Source organism: Ambystoma mexicanum, chromosome 6q, assembly GCF_040938575.1.
Source record: "Ambystoma mexicanum isolate Mex_15411 chromosome 6q, UKY_AmexF1_1, whole genome shotgun sequence".
Lineage (NCBI taxonomy): Eukaryota > Metazoa > Chordata > Amphibia > Caudata > Ambystomatidae > Ambystoma > Ambystoma mexicanum.
This window is the reverse complement of record NC_090937.1, coordinates 1,149,377,525-1,149,397,558: the sequence shown is the minus strand read 5'-3', so window position 1 is coordinate 1,149,397,558 and position 20,034 is coordinate 1,149,377,525. Positions and strand designations below refer to the sequence as shown.

The window sequence follows — 20,034 nt, the reverse complement described above, 5'->3', positions numbered from 1 at the left end:
ACTCGTTAATTGTATGATGCATTTCCAGCTGAAGCAACTGCACCTTTCATGGTCATTTTTGTTAAAATGTATCTAGCAAGGTGCAATCATGTTTGCCTTAAAAGAAGCCTGTAGCATTCCTTCACTAAAAAAGTAACATTTAGATACTACAGTTTCAAAACCTTTTAGCCCCATCACTAGGCTAGGCTTCCCTCGCTGTCGTAGGTCCTGAAAGTTTGTAGCCTCACAACTCAACTATGTGAAACCATTTTATCTGCTAGACCCTATGCAATCTGGTTTTATTTGGAAATAAGTCAGTCTTGGGGTCTGTCTGGGATGACCTTTTGATGAACGCTGACTTGTGCTTTTATCACTACTGGTGATGCTAAGCTTGTCAGCTGCATTCAACATAGTGGATTTAAAGCTCCCGATATCCTGACATTAAAAAGCTTCAGGGTCTCAGAGGCCGCCATCTGCCGATTCCATTCCTATCTAGCCAGCACATGCCAATGTGTCAAAATGGATCATTTATCTCGGATTCAGTATCACAGGCTCCCGCCAACTCAACTGCCCTTGCTTTTCAATATTTATATTGGTCCACTCTCTGCCTTTCTCAAAAACAATGCATTATACCTGATGACATCCAAATTTATGGTAACATCTCAACTCCATCAGAGGATTTATCACACCCAATACGTCCAAATTTGGATGTTGCATAATGGCCTACAACCCAATCCCCTAAGACTGTGCTAATCCTCTTGAGTCCCAGATACGTGTTGACTACACCAGATACTCCCCATCACCTGTCCTGTTTAGATGGGATGCCAAATCAGTCAGGAACTTAGCATTTACTGAGAAACAGATCTTAATTCCAATAAACAGAGTGTGAGGTCACCAAGAGTGTGCTTCTTAGCCTTAACAGACATTGAACATCCCATTTCTTTTCAAAACAGAACTGGCTACTGTGGTGGGCATGTTAATATACTCTAAACTTGACTATTTAAATGCATTATTAAGTAAAATTACTGACAAACGGTTGGAATGACTCCATTTCTAAAATCTCATACCGTTTTCATTTTTCCACAAACGCTTGATTGGTTGCCAGTCTGCCAAAGGGTGCAATTTAAGTTATTATGCCTTATTAACAAATGTCTTCATTTATTAGCCCCTGCCTATTTGGGTAATAACATTATTATTTATCAACCCAAGAAGTATGCCATCTTTGGACTTAGTCGCCTAGTTGTCCCAAAGATAAAGTTTAAGAGAAGGGTGACCGGGGCATCTAACTATTGGTCCTCGCTTCTAGAAAGCTTCACCCCTCAATATTAGATTACAAACCAGTCTGTTGCCTTTCCACAAAAAATGTTCTCGGTCGCTTGTTCCCCAATCCACTGTATGCTGCTGATCCGCTTCATTCTGCCTGTTCATGCGCAACAATAAAGGTTTCAAATCAATTGTTTCCAGCACATAGTATTGCTATATCCAATGCAGTGAAAAGGCACGATGGAGGACAGAAAAGTGAGTGGGGAGACTTCCTGTTCCATTTGTCCCTTTGGTTGTACAGTCTACCCTGAGGTCGCCTTAGGGACTGGGAATTTCCAGGCAAATTTGACAGAAACAAGGTGACTGTCCTGTGCTCTGACGCTTAGGTGTACCACTGGTACAATAGGACATGTTTGCTGGGCTTCCCTGTTACTCAATTGTTGGCGAGGTCTCTTGGTAGGGGAAATGGTTTGGGCTATACAGGGTATATCTACACCAGCAGATGCTTGGCTTCTATTTCTGTGCTCAGTTTCTGAAGAGATAAGAAGTAGTTCTTTCGAGATACTCGTCTGTGTCCATCAGCCACAACAGTCTGAGGATCATACCTCAAAGACTAGTTTAGTTGCTGCTTTTTGTCAGTAGGGTCACATGAATTTCAGAGGGGTTCCTTAACCCGAATTGAAGGTCAAAGAAAGTGAGGCTATACCCAAATAGTTATACAGTAAGGAGGTACATGGCCATTAAATTCAATGTCACGCCAACTTTCAAAGTTTTGGGTGCAAGTCTTGGTGTCCCCAGACAAGATAGGTACTGCCGTTTGTTTGGTGAATTAGTTACTGAACCAGTAAAGCACCTTGCAACAGTCTGTAGAAGCTTTGAAAAGATAAGGAGGCAATACCTAATTGTATACAATAATTAAATAGGTAGTCAGTGTATTCAACTTATTTGGGAGACTTATTTTTAAAGACTAGCCGTTTCCAGCTTGACATACGCCGTTCCAGGTAAATCTGTCAGTAATTCATAGAGTCACTTTTGTCCCTCTTCTTAAATATCGGAATTACCACTCATCGCTTGCAGGAACGTGGCATAGGTCCCTGTGACTTATTCATGGTCATTTTGAAAAGGTTAAACGTATAGGTAACTGTAACGCTCACCTGGTATCCACAGAGACGCCACCCAACTGGACTGGATCGCTTCCGATTCGGGTTCACCTCCCCTGGGGACTCGTTCTGCCGTGGGTCTATTCTGGAAGACAGGAGTCCTGTTTTAGCCACAATCTCCTCTCGGGGCCCACCTCCCAAGTGCCCCCCTTACATCCCTCTTAAGAGTCTTCCTCACCTTGTATCTCGATAAGATTCCCTCTCTGTCCTGCTGTTCTGTGCAGGGGCGCGTTGTGGCTGGGCACCTTACTGCCAAGTTACTTCACTGGCGTGGGCCCAGGAGTCCAGTCCTGTGTGTCTGTAATAGTAGTTGCCCTGTTAATCTCCTCCTTTTCTCGTAGGTGCAGAAGGGATGATGGAGACGTCGAGCTGCTGGAGAGGGCGATGCTCGAGAAGGTGAATGAAAGCGCGAAGCGCAGCGCTATGAGCATCTTTGGAATTTGGCTAACCTGTGCTGTTCTTCCCTTGCAGGTCGCCGAGAAGCTCCTGGAAGAAGTGTGATCAGATGGAAGTGGAACGCAGAGTGGAAGATGTCCAGACCGCTGTTGAATACCACGAGAGTTTCGGTAGGTAAGTGCAAGTCTGAAAGGCATTGGAATCGGAAGACGAACACTTACTAAATTGTCCTCTTCTCTCTCCCTCCCTAGGATGTTGCTTGCTGGTGAGGACTGGTTCCAGAGAAGACTGCAGAGCGATCGAGGAGCTGGATTTCTGAACAGGTAAGGAGGAATAATGGTGGTGTTCTTCTCTCCCCAGATGCAGGCCTGGAATGCTGCAAGTAGGTCTCGGTGAAAGTCAGGCTGTGAGTGCAGAACAACGCGAAGCACGTGCTTTAGCTCGGGCGTGGCTTAAATAGCCTACATGTATCCTAGGTGCCTCCAGGGCGGTCTACGCCATAGATGCTAGACTGCATGGTTCAGTTCCGAACTGAACCTTGTGGGGGCAGTCATGTTGGTCCATTCCCCAATGGGAACTCCATCTGCCATATGAGCCTGGCGCCAAAGGTGCCAGGACTCGCTCCAGGACAGCCGAGAGAGGCATGATTGGGCCCTTGGGGCCTTGCAGGAACACTGTGGCGAGGCCCAGAGACCCCGAGTCACCAGGCCAGGGGCTATGGCTGTGACAGTAACTGTCTTTTTTTGAAAATCACATTTGTATCAGATGGAATGAGAGGTATGCGCAGTATAAGAACAGTATCCAAGTTTCATCGATTACACAGGCCTCTATGAGGCGTCTTTGTCGACGCGTATATGTCAACCTTGTTCCATTGCAGAGTCCCCATGATAGCATAAGATTGTGTAGTAGCATAACTACAGCACCTAATTTCAGTTTTAGCTTGTGAGGAGGCATTCGTCCTACAGCGTTGCACTCTTTAGAGACTGCAACGTTGAGCCGGTAATTAACTGTTAATTGACACTGGAACCGCCACGCCCTGTGTGAAGAGAAATGGGGATGGAAAGAAGTATCTTAAAATGATTCCGAATGTTCGCGATAGTGGAAGGTGACCACGTAGAACCGTGCTCATTCTGTTTGTTAAAATGATAGCTGTTGTTGAGTGGAAGGGCACATAAAGGTGCACTTTGCCATTTGGACAACAGAGGGCAACCTAACACTGATGAATTGCATCAGCAGAGTATGGAAACATAACTAAGTGCAATATATATATATATATATATATATTGTTTTTAATTTAATGTATTATATAGTAAATTGATGAGATATTATTTTAACTAATTTAGATGAATTGTACTTTGCATTCTTACTTTATATTGACGCTATTCTGTTTGATTATCTACTTTGTTGATTCATGTTATTCTCGTATGAACCTTGTTTTATTTGTTATGCGTATAAGGCCTTTTTATAAAGGCCACATGTATTCTTGTAATTCTTTTTTTTAAAAAAGGTAACGGGATTCATGACGCAAATACCATTACCCCCCTACCCCCCCCCCCCCCCCCCGACTACCCCAGCCACACATAATGCCGCTTCTACAAACTGTAAAGCCGGAACCAATGATAAAAGAGGATAACTGCCTGCAGAAAGAACAATAACAAAAACTGCACAATACCCAGAGACCACTAACCACCCCCTTCTCTCTTCCACACATCTCTCCTAGCACACACATGCACAGAAGGCCAGCGAAACAACCCACCAAAAAACCCTAACCGCACATCACTCTCTAGCCAAACTACAAAACCAATAACCCCCAACACCAAACGACAAACAGTGGATGCTGCCCTTCCGGACTGAACAAGCCTCAGTGCACAAAACAAAGAACACGCAGAAAACTGGCACACACAGGCGCCCGTTGCTCCTGGTTCTGCACCAATCAACAGATGAGCACAAAATCTGTCCCATCTCTCTCCCCCCACCACTAACCAACCCAACCCACTTTACCTTAAAGCTTCCACGTGAGCGTCTGGAGACCATGAAAATGGAAGCGGTACGTGGGATACATCAACTCAAAATAGCGTAACTCTGACACATATGAAGTAGCAGGATACAGTGTTCCAGATCTTAATTTAGATCTGTGAATTTAAAGGAAGCCTAAATGATATTATCTGTCATAACAATAAATTAAAGAAGTCAGGGACTCGTGGTGCAGAAAGACTTTGTCGCTCTGCTGAAATGTTTCCCCATTTAAGTGTTATCGTGCTGTATATGACATTATCAATGCAAACAGTGAAACTGGGCAGATCCCAAATTCCTTGAAAAAGTATGCTTATCCGGGTCTACAAAAACAATTCTCAAGTAGATCCGAAAAACTACAGCCAACATTTCTTATTAGATGCCCCAGCATAACTATTTAACAACATATTACAAAATAGGACTCTTAGTTGGAAGAGAAGCACCTTTTAGCTTTCTGTTAGATGAGAGTTATTAACTTCAGATAACATCTTGGTTCTATTGTTGGTATTCATATTAAGAAGCAGTCATTGTAGGCCGCGTTTGTCAAACGCAATGTAATCAGAGACACTTGCAGAAGTAAAATCTTTTCCCTCGAAGTTTTGGATCTTCTAATCTGCAGTGTTTGTATCGCTTTACATCTATAAGCCTCAAGTGGATTATTATTACACAGATCTCAGATTTCTCTAAAGAGTTGGAATTCGAGAACAACTCTTCTAAAAACAATTTTTTTAAAGTCAAGTCTTCATTAAAATAAGACATCCCCATCAATCGTATATTAAAGTGGTGCATGATTTCAAAACTCTTGGGAGTTATAATTTTGTTTTATTGAAATGGCCTCAGAGAGTCCACATTTAGAAAGAGTAGGCAACTAATGTCAGCACTTAGCTGCTCTAATAAATCAGCAGGGTGGTTTTAGCTTGTGGCTACTGATTGAAGCATATAAACTGAAAAGAATATGTACAGTGATATTTAGATTAAAAGCATTGGCATTTACTAATACGGAAACTGAATGGGTATTGTTGGAAAGGTATGCTAGGATTCACTAAAAGGACCTCAATGAAATATTTTGTTAACCAACATAGCAGGGTTCGAAAATGAGGGGGAGCTGGGAGCTATTTAGCTCCTGCTTGCAATAAAAAGAACCTTGTTAGCTTGGCACCAACCGCTACCAGGAGGTACCTTTGGCTCCCATGGACAACTGATGCTAAATAAACACACTTGTGTGAATTTAACTCTGTGCATTTGGGACAATTTATAAATAAACATTAGGACACATCTATATAAAATGTAAAGCATAAGGGGTCTTAAATAATGGACAAAATGATATGACTGCATCTTATGTGAAAATTAGATTAGCATAATGCTATGTATTGGCTCCTCGTTCCCCATTGGTAGCTCATGGTCTGCGATAGTGCTGGATACCCAGGGGCTGCTTTTAACTCCCGAGTATCCAGCCTTCATTTTGACCCTTGCAATAGGTATTGTGTCCTTTGCCAAGCTAGCCAACAGTGGTGATAAGCAATATGTCATGAGTATTCAGCTCTTAAATGACAACTCCTTGATAGCACTACCGAGAAAAGAGATCAAGAATTCCACGAGACAAGACTGTGGCGGTTACAAGCAGTCATGATTAGATGTAATTACAATTAAATATAAACATTGATAAAACCATTAGCAATCTTATGAAATGCAAATTAAAAAGAAATTGGTTGAATTGTTAATGGGCCTAACTACGGTTATCAAATTAAACCAAAAAAGGGCTGTAGAATACCTAAAAGCCTTCCATGCTTCCATGACATGCCCAAAGCCATTTCCTACATAAAACTTGAGATGAAGCTTTATGTGCTTTGTGTTTAATCTTTTTGGAACCAATGAAGTGATTGGTGCATAACTGCTACTGTCAATTGTGCAGGAATACTCCGAGATTTCTATTTACAAACTGGTTTGTAGTGGAGGTTAAAAAATATGTCAGCTTGGATGTCAAAACTCTGCGGTAGATTTGCCTTGTCTGGTATTGTTACTGTTTTAATAGGAACCATATATTTCGAGAAAACAATGGAAGTCCGCGTTCAATTGATAAAGCATTTTTGGAATGTGAAGCAGAGTGCAAAATGTGCACTCGCCGCTAGCCACCGGCTAGTGACATTTTACTTTTAGCGAGTAAGAGATGGTGAGCTGTGTTTAAATATAAAATTGAGATGGTGATCATAGTTGGCTAGTAAGTACCTTGCAATGTTTGCTCCCCGATGAGAACAGCAGGGGGAAAAATATTCTAGTTGCAAGCTTTTAGCGAGCCATAAAAAAGTCACTTGCTACCCCAATTATATTCATACACAGCACACACCATTTCTTACTCGCTAAAAGTAAAATGTCACTAGCCGGTGGCTAGTGGTGAGTGCAGATTTTGCACCCTGCCAACAGGCATATCATTTTAAAGCATGCGATAACACGCAAGTGAAATTTGGAGTGGGTTACAGTGAAGAACCGTGCCTGCAAACCTTTCAGCAGGAGAATATGTACTTGTATGGTTCTAGTTTAAATACAAGCAGTTGCCAATTAAACGTACTCCCTTATCGGGTGCAGTATGGATAATATGTACATAGATTAATATTATAGTAAGGTACTTGGATCATATAATGAAATAATCCATGCTAGCAAGTATGTATGCAGTTCCACGCAGGTAAGTATAGAAAAGTGGTTGCTTTATTTACAACTTTAAAGTCCAGTTGCAGTAAGTAAATTAAATACAAGTAAGCAGATTCAGATAGAGCATCAAACAGCAGAAGTATCAGCGAGCCTTAAGCCTCAAACTGCAACTGGTGGAATATTCACATGACATATGGTCCGGACTACATCACACTCAGAGTCAACATTCCACACAGTCCAGGAAGAGCCTGTTGATAAGCAAGCCTTCAGGCCCAAGCAGGCATCAGGGCAGCTATTCATAGACCTACATGTACATCACGGCCAAGACAGGTCATAGCAAAGAGCAGATGAAAAGAAGGAAATAGATACAAACAACATAACAAACAAAAGTATCACATGCGGGGCAGGAGTCTGTCAATACATTGCAGTTAATTCCAGCTATGTGCTAGATGAGGCGAAACAAAATAAATTATAAAATCAAAGAACACCAAGAGAAACACTCATCAACCATGGGGGAATGGGTCAATCCCTTTTAGTCATTCCCAAACCATGGCAAAAGAGAAGGACCACAAACAAGAGACAAAGACCAACAAACAATAAGATAAGGGATCATGGCCCTTACATCACATCCCAATGAGGTTGGAAGAAAACAAAGAACCTATAAGCCGTCCACCGGATCAAAGGGAAAGACCATGCACCATAAAACCCTAGTAAGACAAAGAGGGAAGAAAGATCAGAACATGTAAGTGAAAGAAACTTGCACTCATAAGAGTAGACGCCCACTACTCTTCATACAACTAAGATACCAATCATCCAGAGCGCACACACAAGAGGGACAAATAAACTGAAACTTTACGCACTCAGGGTGAATACAAGAAACAGACATGTTGCCAGCATCAGGAACAGCTAATAAAACAAATTAGCGGTAGATATGTAAAAATCACATGGATGAACAATAAAGTCACACGATCCCTATGCTCTCAAAGTTTAAACACAGAGTAAATCAATATCGGCATCAGAAAATGGGTGTTACATCCTTACAAACATTAGCAGCACATGGCTGCAAAACACATCAGAGTAGCAGTAGAAGAAATAAATACCAGCATTAATATAATGTATAATAAGGAATCCTTTAACTGTGAAATTAGCGATCTAAAACACGGTGCAAATTTGCACTCAACACTGCCCATTGGCTAGTAAGATTTGACTCTTGGTGTCTAAGTGATGGGGTGCTGTGCTGTGTGCATTTATAGAATTGAGGCAGGGTGTGACTTAACGGTTGTCTAGTAGCTTGCAACTTGAATTTTTGCCCCATGACTAAAAGTAAGACATTTTCAAACGAATTATAGATCTCACAAGTTAATAGTGAGCAAAATAACAGAAGCCTGACTAAGCACAAACGAAAGACCTGACTTAAATCCTCCTTTTAACCTTGTATAGATCATTGATATTACACAAAAGAACCTCAGCCCGTATGCTGGTCTTGAGGAGGCAGCACTCTGGCAAGTGGTTAGAATGTCAGATCACATTTTTATAGGAAATGAGATCGCATAAAGTCTCACTTCTGAGATGATCCCATTATGTCTAATTTCAACAGAGACTGCAGGGTGTAGATTATGAAATTATAAAAAAAGATATCTACTGACTTTCATTTCTGGAAGATTGTACCTTCTGTAATCTTACTGTTGTTTGTTCTCTTATATCTTTATTTTGCCCATAAAACTGTAAAAAAATGTTACTATAGAAGGACTGTTACCAAAGGACTATTTCTTAGCAATAGTACAGGGGAGAGGGATGGTTCCTAAACATTATGCTGCAAACAGCACTCTTACCATTAGCACAGCAATAATCCAGTCATAATGGGGAAAATGGCACCCAAAGTAAATTTATGCCTCCTTTGCCTCTTAGGGAAGCATGGGCCGAGGGCAGGCTGCACTCTACGGGAAGTATGGACTAGTACGAAAGCATCTAAACAACAATATCACTGTGGTTACGAAATAAAAGTATAGATATTTTACTTAAACACAGGTAAGGGATCATAAAAATACATATTTGTCACTGAATTTAGGTTTTTTTTTTCCAGTTGGTATCCGTCATGCGGTGTTGGGTGTGGTTATGGTTTGGTTTTATGTTGGGTGTTATAAAGTGGGTGCGGCTTGCGGTAGAGGTATGGTTGTGTTTAGTTCAGAGTCTGAGGGGGAGCATGCAGAATGGTGAGTTTTTAGTACGGTTAGTTAGGAGCAACACGTTTCCTGTCCCCACCAATCCAGTTAAGTGCAGCACATTACCCGCCTCCAAAGTTTCACCCAAGTGCGACACATTTGCTGCCACCGACAGCCCATCTAAGTGCAATAGATTTCCTGCCCCCGACAGCCCATCTAAGTGCGAAACATATATATATATATATATATATATATATATATTTTTTTTTTTTTAATTGTGATTCTGGCTGAAACCAGTCAACCTTACACAAAATCCTCACAATCATATCATTACATATAACTGAGATGAGTTATTATAGACATTAAAAACATAGATATTGGACATATATTTGATATCATCTAATATAGCATTAATATACATACTCAAAAGCAGTAAAGGCATACATAGGGACTTATAAAGGGAAACAGATACTGTTCCAAAATTCTCAAACACAAATAATTTTTGGGACATTCATTAGTGTGAAACTAGGCAGATGTTATTCAAAGTATGCAGCTTGATGAGGGTATTCCTCACACCCAGATAACATGCCAAAGCACTCATTACTGTGCAATTACACGAATAGTGTGCAAAAAGGCAGCTTCGTAAAAGAATTTCTAACACTCAAATACTGTTCAGGACAATCATTAATCTGTAAATAAGCAGAGGTTGTGCAAAATAGATCACATCATGAGGGAGTTCCTCAAATACAAGAACTATATGTAAACAATCATTGTGCTAACAAGCTCCTACTGTGCAAAAAAAGCAACATCCTGAGAGAATTTCTCAAACCACTTCATGAGATACGGATTATTCCTGCTAAGCTGAGCAACTTTAGAGTTGCTAGCAAGAAGGCCGACTGGTCAGTCTATAGGACAATGACACTGAGTTTACAGAATTAAGGCTGCATGCAATTCTATTCAGCAATGTTCACCTGCACACATTTCCTACCCCCAACAATCCATCCAAGTGCGATACATTTCCTACCCCCAACAATCCATCTAAGTGCGATACATCTCCTGCCCCAAATATAAATCTCAGTGAGCAGAACCCAACACAATATAGATGTTACACAATGCCCATCTCAATGCCTTTATCCATCAAAGGATGTGGCCTGCAGAATATCAGAATTTACCATATGTAGTATTTGAAGCAAGATATGCAATGACAATACAAAAAGATCCTGTGAGGAAGTCACTGGCTATACAGGAATGGAAGATATAAGGCTAATGCAACAAAATGAATGTACACTCCGGCTCAGCTTGTGACTGCCCTAGAATTACCTTTGCCAAATGGGGCAAACTCATACTTTCTATAAAAGTGATTTTGATGAAGTTAACAGTCACAATGAGGCTGTCAACCAAAAGGCCCAGATCTGTTTCAGTGAGAAACTCAGCATCTACAGAGGCCTATGATCCATCGGAAGTAAAGACATGTGCAGACTTAAACTTTGCTACTGCAGGAAGGAATGAACCAGAAGACAGACCTTCTATGTCGATGCCCCAAGACTCTGAAACCTCCTTGTGAACAGACTCCCCCCCCCTCTTCTATAGTTCACAAAGGAACTCAAGACCCTCTTCAACAATGAATGGTTCCCTCCAAACACCTAGGTCCAAAAACTCTCCACCCCCCATCCTACCTGTGATCTGCTCCCCACTGTTTCTTCCCCGATTGCTTGTAGAATTATTGCTGCCAATTGCCCGCCCTCCCCTATCCCTGTGAAGTCCCTGCTCGCTCGTTTCTCTGCATCCCTCATCTTGTTCTTCCCCCTACGATTGTAAAGCGTCCAATTACTTCCTGAAGCTAGGTCCCCGCTCAATAAACACCAGAGCAATAATAAAGAGACAGTTAAGAGAGAATGTAATGTCCAGAAACGAAATCCATTCCTAAAATAGGAGTAGCTTAATACCATTAAAATGCCAGAGCAATTATGATTAAATTAACATCATCATACAATATAGGTTAGGGATAGTAACCTTAAGTCTACAAAGGGTGCCACTGTGGCTCAGAGGTTTTGTGGCCTGAAGATGACATTCTTGAAGGGAAATGTGGTTGTGTAATTGGTTCTGCTGTTTTGCCTTTAAGTGAACCAAGGGAGGCTAAAGGCACTAAATATTAGTGAGCCTACTGCAAAACGTTGGCTTAGTTATTTGGACTCCTAAGCCGGGGGAGGATGACAATCTTTATTCCATTAGGGATCTGTAGTACAGCCAAGACCCCCTCACTCACTAGTAATGGTTTTCCTTGCTTTTATGCTAAACAAGAGGCACTGGCTTTAAAAATAGGTGATCAAATGAGGTTTGCTATATTTTCAAAGGAAACTAACATTATTCCACATCCACAGAAGGTAGCCACTATATTATCCTCATGGAAGCACAAAACCTGATGTCTCGCGGATAGTTACAGAGGGGACTGTCGGGTATGGCACTGCGCCATAGCAGAAGACTACAGAATGGTTTTCTAAATGTCCTTATTAGAATTAGGTGTTTCATTAGGATTTAAAAGGTGCATCAATATTTGTTCTTGTATCTCGGTCACCAAAAGCCATATTAAACAAGCTTCATGCGCAACATCAATGTTCAACATGCGTCCCACCTCCATAACTCATATCCTGTATAATAACCCATCACCCTGGGCCACCCTCCTACACGTCTAGCAAAGCCTGTTTTTTGGGAGTTTTGTTCTATCCTAACCTTTTCTTCGCTTACAGGATCAGGGCTCCACAAGGAATGCACATTTCCTTTTCCTTTTCCATATCCTTTTCAACTTTAGGAAGCAATTATCTGCTGTTAAAATATAAACTATCAAATATAGCCTATCCAAGCTCTGTCACGGAGCGAAAGTAGGCTACTGCAATGAGTTGTGCCCTGATCTTAGCAAATGATCTCTCTAAACAAATTCAACTAGTTCTAAATTCTATAGCGATTTCAAATGGGAATAAAGAGCACAGACCATAACTACAGCCTTCAAGTCCCTACAATCACTCCCAGTGGGACAGAAAATAGAATGTAAAGCCCTCTAGATAAACCACAACATTTTCTGGACTCAAGAACACTTAACTCGTCCATGACCAAGAGGATACATATGAACTAAGACAAGATTTGGTGGCACGACACTAAGGTTACGGAAAGCCAATCACTCTCGGGCAAGTCTACACTTGAACTGAGAGAACAGAATAAACGTTTTTAGTTTAAAGAGGGCTCTAAAATCTGAACTGCTTGAACAAGCCCTCCAATAAAGGCTGTCAATGTATACAAGCTCAAAGGACAGAATTATCACCATATCGCCTACCACCAGGTCTCTCTGACCCTAGGTGACCATCCCTAGAATTTAAAATAAAAACCTTCCTGTGAGCGGTGCAATTTGATTATGCTTTAATCCCCCTTAGAAGCTGCTCTACTCCCCCACAGGGAACTGACACCCCTGTGCTTGCCACATTTATACATCATAATAAATAAATCATCATGACGTGTGGTTTTTGGGCTTACCAATAGTCATAAGAGTAATCAACTTTGGTGGCTTGACAGCACAGTGGCTCCTTCTTCCACTTGAAGAAAAACAGATGGTGCACTTAATCCTGTGGCAGAGAATTGTCACCTCACTGGGCCCTTAGCATAATACTAGTTCAGCGTAAACAAGTTGTGCTTTAGTTATCCTACAACAGAAACACTTAGGGGTCTGACTGTCTGAGACAAGAAAAATACAGGATAAATACTCTTACAGCTGGTCATTCCAATCCTCTTACTACTCGACCCAGTAAGCATGTCTAAATCCTTATCATGTTTCGCCATTTTCATATTCACTTAGCTCTTGCTTATATATGTCCTTTCCCACTTAGCATTGATGTGTTGATCAGAGGTTCACTGCTCCCCTAAACCACACTTTCACTGGACCTAGAAATACTGCAGTGTGGCTTTGAAAGTTGTGCTCCTTTGAACTACGGTTTAGAATTAGGAAAACAGAAACAAAACTAGATGTCATGCTCAGATAACAGGTTATATAACTCACAGTGCAGACAAGGTGTGAACCCCCTGTCAAGAACACATTCTGAAAGTCTTGCTCCCAACAAGTACACAGGAACTTGGTTAAAACAAAATATTCCTGTCAACATTAATGAACAGAGAATAAGATTTTGATGAATTTGGGGATCTCTTTTGCGAGCATCCTAGTAGAGAAGCAGGACTGAAATCAAATGCAGGTGAACGGGGAGCGTCCACATTCAACCCGTGAAGTCCCTAATGAAGGGCGAGCACGGCCTCACCCTACTGGAAACAGGCGTGTGGTCAGCACACTATCGACATTGGCTTACCAACATTAAGTGCCTCCTCAGACGTGGAAGCAATCGCTTTGGCTGGTACTTATGAACAAATCGACCGATAGAGTGCCTATAAGGAAGCTGCAGCTTTAATTACTAAATGGGATCTATCTGTGCCCTTTTGTATATGCATGCAATAAACCGAAGCCAGCTTTTTATAATTAATGTTAACCGTATGTATGATGGCTGTATATATTACATATATAGATGTGGAATCTTGCCCTCTTGCGCTACTACCTTCAGGGCCGAGTGCCTTCCGCGTTCGCAATGCGCTGCAGTACGGTAATTACATAACAGGCATGACCAATGTTTCAGCTGTAGGGTTTGACAGGTGGCGGAGTATGCGTTTGGTGTGCAAAAAAAGCGTTTTATGTTTCTGTTCCGCTTTCCTTTCACCGCTTTGAAAAATGCGACTGAATCAATGTATGCCATGAAGAAAGAAGGTTTGCATGCAAATAACAGGTCTATGAAAAACATTGTACTGACTCTTGTAAGGGTATAGGATTTTAAAACACTATGTACTTTCAGAAGTGATACAATTGATAAGAAACACAAAGGCTTCAGCCGCAATGTTCTTTCTATTAGTGATAGCAAAATGTATAAATATTTTAACAATTGCTTTCAATGGATATATGGTGAAGATATGTATTCCACCAGGACCCGATGTATGACGTTGTGGTTTATGCACAGTAATGGCAATTGCCGCAGAGATAAAGTAGAGCACCAAGTTACCAAATAAAGGAGTATTTACAATTCAATATTGATGTAACTTACCCAAGCACACATATGTATATGTATTCATAATCTGTATTCATAATCTGTATATTTGCAGACTGTATATTTGCAGACTGGCACATTAGTTCTGAGCAGTTCCTACTATTCGGGCACCGCACCACACATATTATTCTGCTGGTAACGCCAGGTGCACTGAATGAATGACAGATACCGTTTTGTAAATTGCCCCGTCAGCGATACATTCCATACTCCCGATTCAAGGGTAGTAAACTGAAAACCAGTGGCATCTGTAGAACAAATGGCTCACAATCATGACTGTCAGTAGTGAGATATACAGAACAGTGCACCGAAAAGAAGTGGTATTTTTTTACATCCATGCTCTGTGAGGTTATAAATATGACTGCTTCCTTCCCATTTCCCTTGATGGGTCTAATGACAGGTGGTACACCCTACCAAAAAAGACATTAGGTTCTCCACCCTCCGGTGTGTTAGGAAAGATTTCCATTGCATGGGTCCTCTTCGTTTTGGCACGAAGGAGATTTTGGATAAGAGAAGGCTCCAAACACACATACCGTGTTGATCTCTGGAGTTCTCACTGAATTAAGGATAGGATCAGAGTATCCTGAAACTAAGAAGCTGAGTCAAGGAACTGCTGGTGACCAGCTGGAAGGTTTGGCATCCTGAACCCGCTGTAGTCCTGTGGGACCCCTCTGCAGCTGGCCGTCCTAGAAGGTCTGCGAAGAAGCTTCGACCCATTAGAATAGTGGGACCAACTATTCTCAGCACCTTCATCAAAACCCGCAAGTAAACCTTTTCGGTAGTGTCACTGGGCCAACCAGTGCACTGACCAGCTTGCGCAGGACCTTTGCCCTGATACCAGTGCCGTTTTGAGGAGGCCCTTGAAACTTGGTGCATCGCAAGCTCTGTATTCACAGCCCTCTCACACCGAATTTCGTACACATGGCGTTCCCAGGTCTGGAGTAAAGTGAGTGCGCCCGAACCAGAGTATACGTGGTTACCGTGTCGCTCAGCCGTGGTGACGAGCTTTGCAAACCCATTGCAGCTGTGCTCCTCTGTGCTCTGAAGCCTGCTACAGCGGAACTGGCCTGATCCATCCACCAGGAGCAGAGAAATCACCACTGTCCTGTTTGGGAATCAACACTGTATCTTCGTCGCTGAAAGACGCAGAGACGTGAGATTGCCGCATTTGAACCTGCAACCAAAGTGGACTCGACTGGCGAAGTTTGGTCCAGAGTGCACCGGGGGTCGGTGAGTAATTGCAACCCTAACTGATGGCCCCTAGTGCATCCATCCATTTTTACGCACAAGTGGCCATTGAGGGCCTCTCTCCTTTCCACTGCTAGTGCGAACTAGCAAACTATTCCCGAACTCTGGAACCTGCTCTGCCCTGTTGGGTAGACGCTCCAGGAATAGTGGGAACTTATTCTGCATCACCTCAGCCACCTTCCCGAGCTGCTACAGACCCTTCAAGAGACCCCGTTTTGCCCCATCTGCATTACTGCGTGCGCCAGCATTGCAAATACATTTGCGCAATAGGCTCCACTCTTCTTTGGGATTGGACTGCCTTTCAGTTAGGATTGTGTTTGATGCAGAAGGGCCTAAAGACCATTTGCACTACCTGCTTCCTTCCCTTTCTAGGTTGTGGACTCATTTCGTGCAATACCCCTTTTGACCCCATTGGTCTTGTATATATGTATATAGATAAGATTGTGTTGGTTTAGAAGTATTACTGTGATTTTCTTATTGTGTGTTGAATCTCAAATGCCTTGAAATAAATGTATTTGTATTTTTAATACATATACACCTGACTGGGAGTGATTTGTAAGTGTCCCTTAGTATGTGTGCTCATTGAGGTCTTTCAGTCACCCTCACCCCTCCTGAGGCCTAGTCCTGACCACCGCCAATGCTACCTTGATTGGTCTGGCTTATCCTGAAGGTTACCGTGTTCCAAGAAACTAGGCTGGCCTTCTGAACCTCTACCCACCAGGTCAGAGTGCAGAAATCCGTCTTAACATGAGGTCAGAACCAGTGGCAAGGGGTGTATTTTAATACAGCTTGTAAACAAAAAGAGCTATGGCAATCTTACTGGTCCCACCAAGGACTGGCTCAATTATCCCTTCAACACAAACTAAAGCAGCAGCAGCACGGATACACTTCAAGAAAGAGCTTCCATGCTGCTTTCTAGAGACCCACAGCGTTTTGCAGACACCTCCACTCCTGAAGAAATTCACTTAAGACATGGCCAGGGAGGGAAATAGAGGCCTCAGAATGGGTTCCAAATTTAATTTAAAGTCAAGACCTGAATTTTTAGTGCCTTCCTATGCCAGTGAGGGAACGGCAGACTCAAAATGACAAGAAAAGAGGCTGACAGGAGGGTGTCCACTGGGACTTGCTTCATTAAAGCCTCCAGGGATGACCCGTTTGTAACTCAGGGCTGAGGTAAGCACCTCAACTCCTTTCCTAAATGGGCAAGGCCTGGCCCAAAAGGGAAATCTAGTGTGTATGTCTCCCTCTCTAATGCCTCCAGGGAGAGCAGGCCACACAGCAAGAGACAAGTCTGTAGTGTTTTCCCCTTTAAGCACCCGTGACGCGTTAGGTCACGGGGCTGCTGGAATAAAAGGCAACCACCAGTCGTGCGCAGTCATTCAGCACGGGGACGATATACTAGCCATCACTATCTCTGTATGTTTAATAATTTGGTGCCCCAATCTAGATGGGATCCTACCCCACCACAAAATCCTCAAGTTTATAGTGATTTTGTGCACACGAATAGGATCCGGAGTGGGCATTGCTATGGGCATCTAAACTGGGCTACACGAGCATCCTGCCCGGGTGCTAATGACATGCTAGCCCAATCCTGCCTCGAAAGCAAACTCTACCACACGGAGGAAGATCATACCCGGGATTAAAGCGTCAACTGAAGGGAGCAGACGGGATTTCCTTTCCTTTTGGTACATCCTGTTAAAATAAGCTAAAAAACAGAAGTTTAAAGAGGAAGGGATTTTGTTCAAAATAGCTTTTTGCTGCATGCGGTAGTATATGTACTTGGGCGTGCATTGACGGGATAGTTTGAAACCATGATTGGTAAGACTTCACGTGTTTCTGTGAAGAATATATCTTTATAAATATTTTCCCCTCAGCTAACCCATATCTTTGCCATAGAGAACGACGAAGGGGTGGCGATCCTGAGGCCACTAAGAGTCAGAACGCCAGCCTTGAAGGCATTCGGGTAAACTGATAGCACCTGCAGCACGCGCTGCCATACATCAAAAGCAAAGAAAACCTGCCAATACACAATGTATACATAAAGCATGATTTATTCACATCTAAAACCACTGAACATAACTCTCACACAAAGGACTCGTGTGGTTTGTCACTGAAGTACGAGCGTAGGAAAAGGAAAAATGGCAAAGCCTGTTTAATTGTTAATGACAGAACGGATCTCGTGGTGGCTAGACTCGTTATCGAGGAAAAAGCAGCAATTTCTCAATGACGTACTAGTGTGATTAAGCAAATGCGGCGACAGGCACGTTATGAACAACAACTGGGGATGCAAGTGGTGAGTGTTTTGATCATTAGGTGGTGAATATGCGGGCCCGTGGCAGCGCTAGGCACTAGACTAGAGCTATGAATGCACTGTCTCCAAAGGAGACTATTGAAGGCGCAAAAAATGTTGCCAATCCGGGGAAATGGGGATGAATTGTAGGCCAAGAGACGAGCCGAACCAAGCCTGTACCATCACCAGGAGCTGGTGCTGCAGTGGCACTGGGGCACAGACGTGAAGGGGGGCTGCAGCGTCAATACATGACATGGCCCCAAGTAGGACTGCAGTGTCATCAGTGGCTAGGTCTGGATCTCACCAGCATGAGCTCTAAATCAGTACTAAGATGTAGTGCAGCTGGGCTGCAGCAGATGAAAACGAGCAGAGAGCCGGTCAAGCGACGAGGGGGAGGCAAACGCCCAGACCAGGAAGTGACCGCCTCTAGAATAATGTCAATGGAGAGGCGGCTTCTGCTATTAGAAGGCGCCGTCTCATGGGGGGCGGAGAGGGGTATCAATGGTAAGCAGGGTGCAAACCTCCCAGGTTGGCTCTGTGCCAGAAAGACAGGTTGCAGAGAAAGGCATGTTTAGCACCCACGCAGCCCATGTAAAGTGTACATAAGGGTACCGTTAGAGACCACTCAGTGCTTCCCTTTCGGCCGCCTCCCTTCCCAATTCGGCGACGGTGTTGACACGCTGCATGGTACTAACAGCAGCCCCCCTCACAATTCCACCCTGGGGGCTGCGACACTCACCGCCGGCCCTGGAGCGGATCTCCGACACGGTTTTCTGCACGCTGCTGCCAGTAGCAGGCATCTTGGCGAGGGGTTTCCTGTAAGCTGCACCTGCTAGTTAGCACCTCGCCTGACCCCGCTGCAGAGTCGTCCCCGCAGCTCCAGCGCCGGCACATATGGACACACGCACACACACCACAGGCACGCGCGCGCTTCCCTCCCTCCGATGGCCGGGATCCTGCGCGAGGGGCCCGGACTCAGACTGACACAATGAATGGGCACAGCACGGCTCCGGGGGGAGGGGAGTGGAGGGGACGCGGTGGGAGGAGCCGAGCGGGAGGCGGGACCGCGCTGCCACTCTGCCATTAACCCCGCTTCCTACTCCGCCCCTGGCAGAACTGAGCGGCCGTTGTTGTGTTGGAAGGGCCCAGGGGAAAGCGCTAGCCGCACCACACTGGTCTCTCTTTGCGGGGATAAGAGAGACAATGCGCGGCGTGCGGGTCACAAGCGCCGCCACTACAAACCGACATTCCCACCCTTCTCACAGAGCAACCGCAGAGGGCAGTACTCATGCCGCCCCCACATTGACTGGAACCGCCCTGGCCACAGTTGGGGAAAGGATGCGAACATAGAAATGAAAAGTGAATGGAAGCGCCCGTCGTTGCGTGAAAGGCTGCAATAGCCGGGTGGTGACATTCTGCCACCGTCTTGTTACTGTGACGTGACACCGCACCGTGTGGCGTGACTCAAACGGGAGAGGGGTGTTGTTGGATAAGATATTCTCTGGAGGTGGCGGCGTGGGAGGCGAGCAATAAAGGTTCTCGGGGCGGAGATGGGTTTTCAGTTGGCTGTGTGACAGGACCTCTCAGCTGTGACGGTAAACCCCTGACCAAATCCGTGTAGTTGGAGTGTTCCTTCCTTCTGAACAACACATTGTGCCTACCACACGTTATTAAAAGTGAAAACCCCAGCGGTTTAACTGAAATACCAAGAAGAACCAATACTTCTATTGACTTTAAATATCATATCATTT

General features: G+C 43.6%; 1 protein-coding gene across 4 annotated transcripts in view; it reads right to left on the bottom strand.

Moving 5' to 3' along the window:
• ATP8A1 (ATPase phospholipid transporting 8A1) overlaps positions 1 to 19,308 on the bottom strand; it is a 1,730,029-nt gene extending 1,710,721 nt beyond the window's left edge. For 2 of the 4 annotated variants that reach the window (XM_069631739.1, XM_069631741.1), the window contains exon 1: positions 19,023 to 19,308. In XM_069631739.1, coding sequence (XP_069487840.1) covers positions 19,023 to 19,083 — 61 coding nt within the window. In that variant the 5' untranslated portion in view covers positions 19,084 to 19,308. The remainder of the gene's footprint in view (positions 1 to 19,022) is intronic. The other 2 variants (XM_069631738.1, XM_069631740.1) reach the window with 1 other exon arrangement.
• Positions 19,309 to 20,034: the final 726 nt, after the last annotated feature.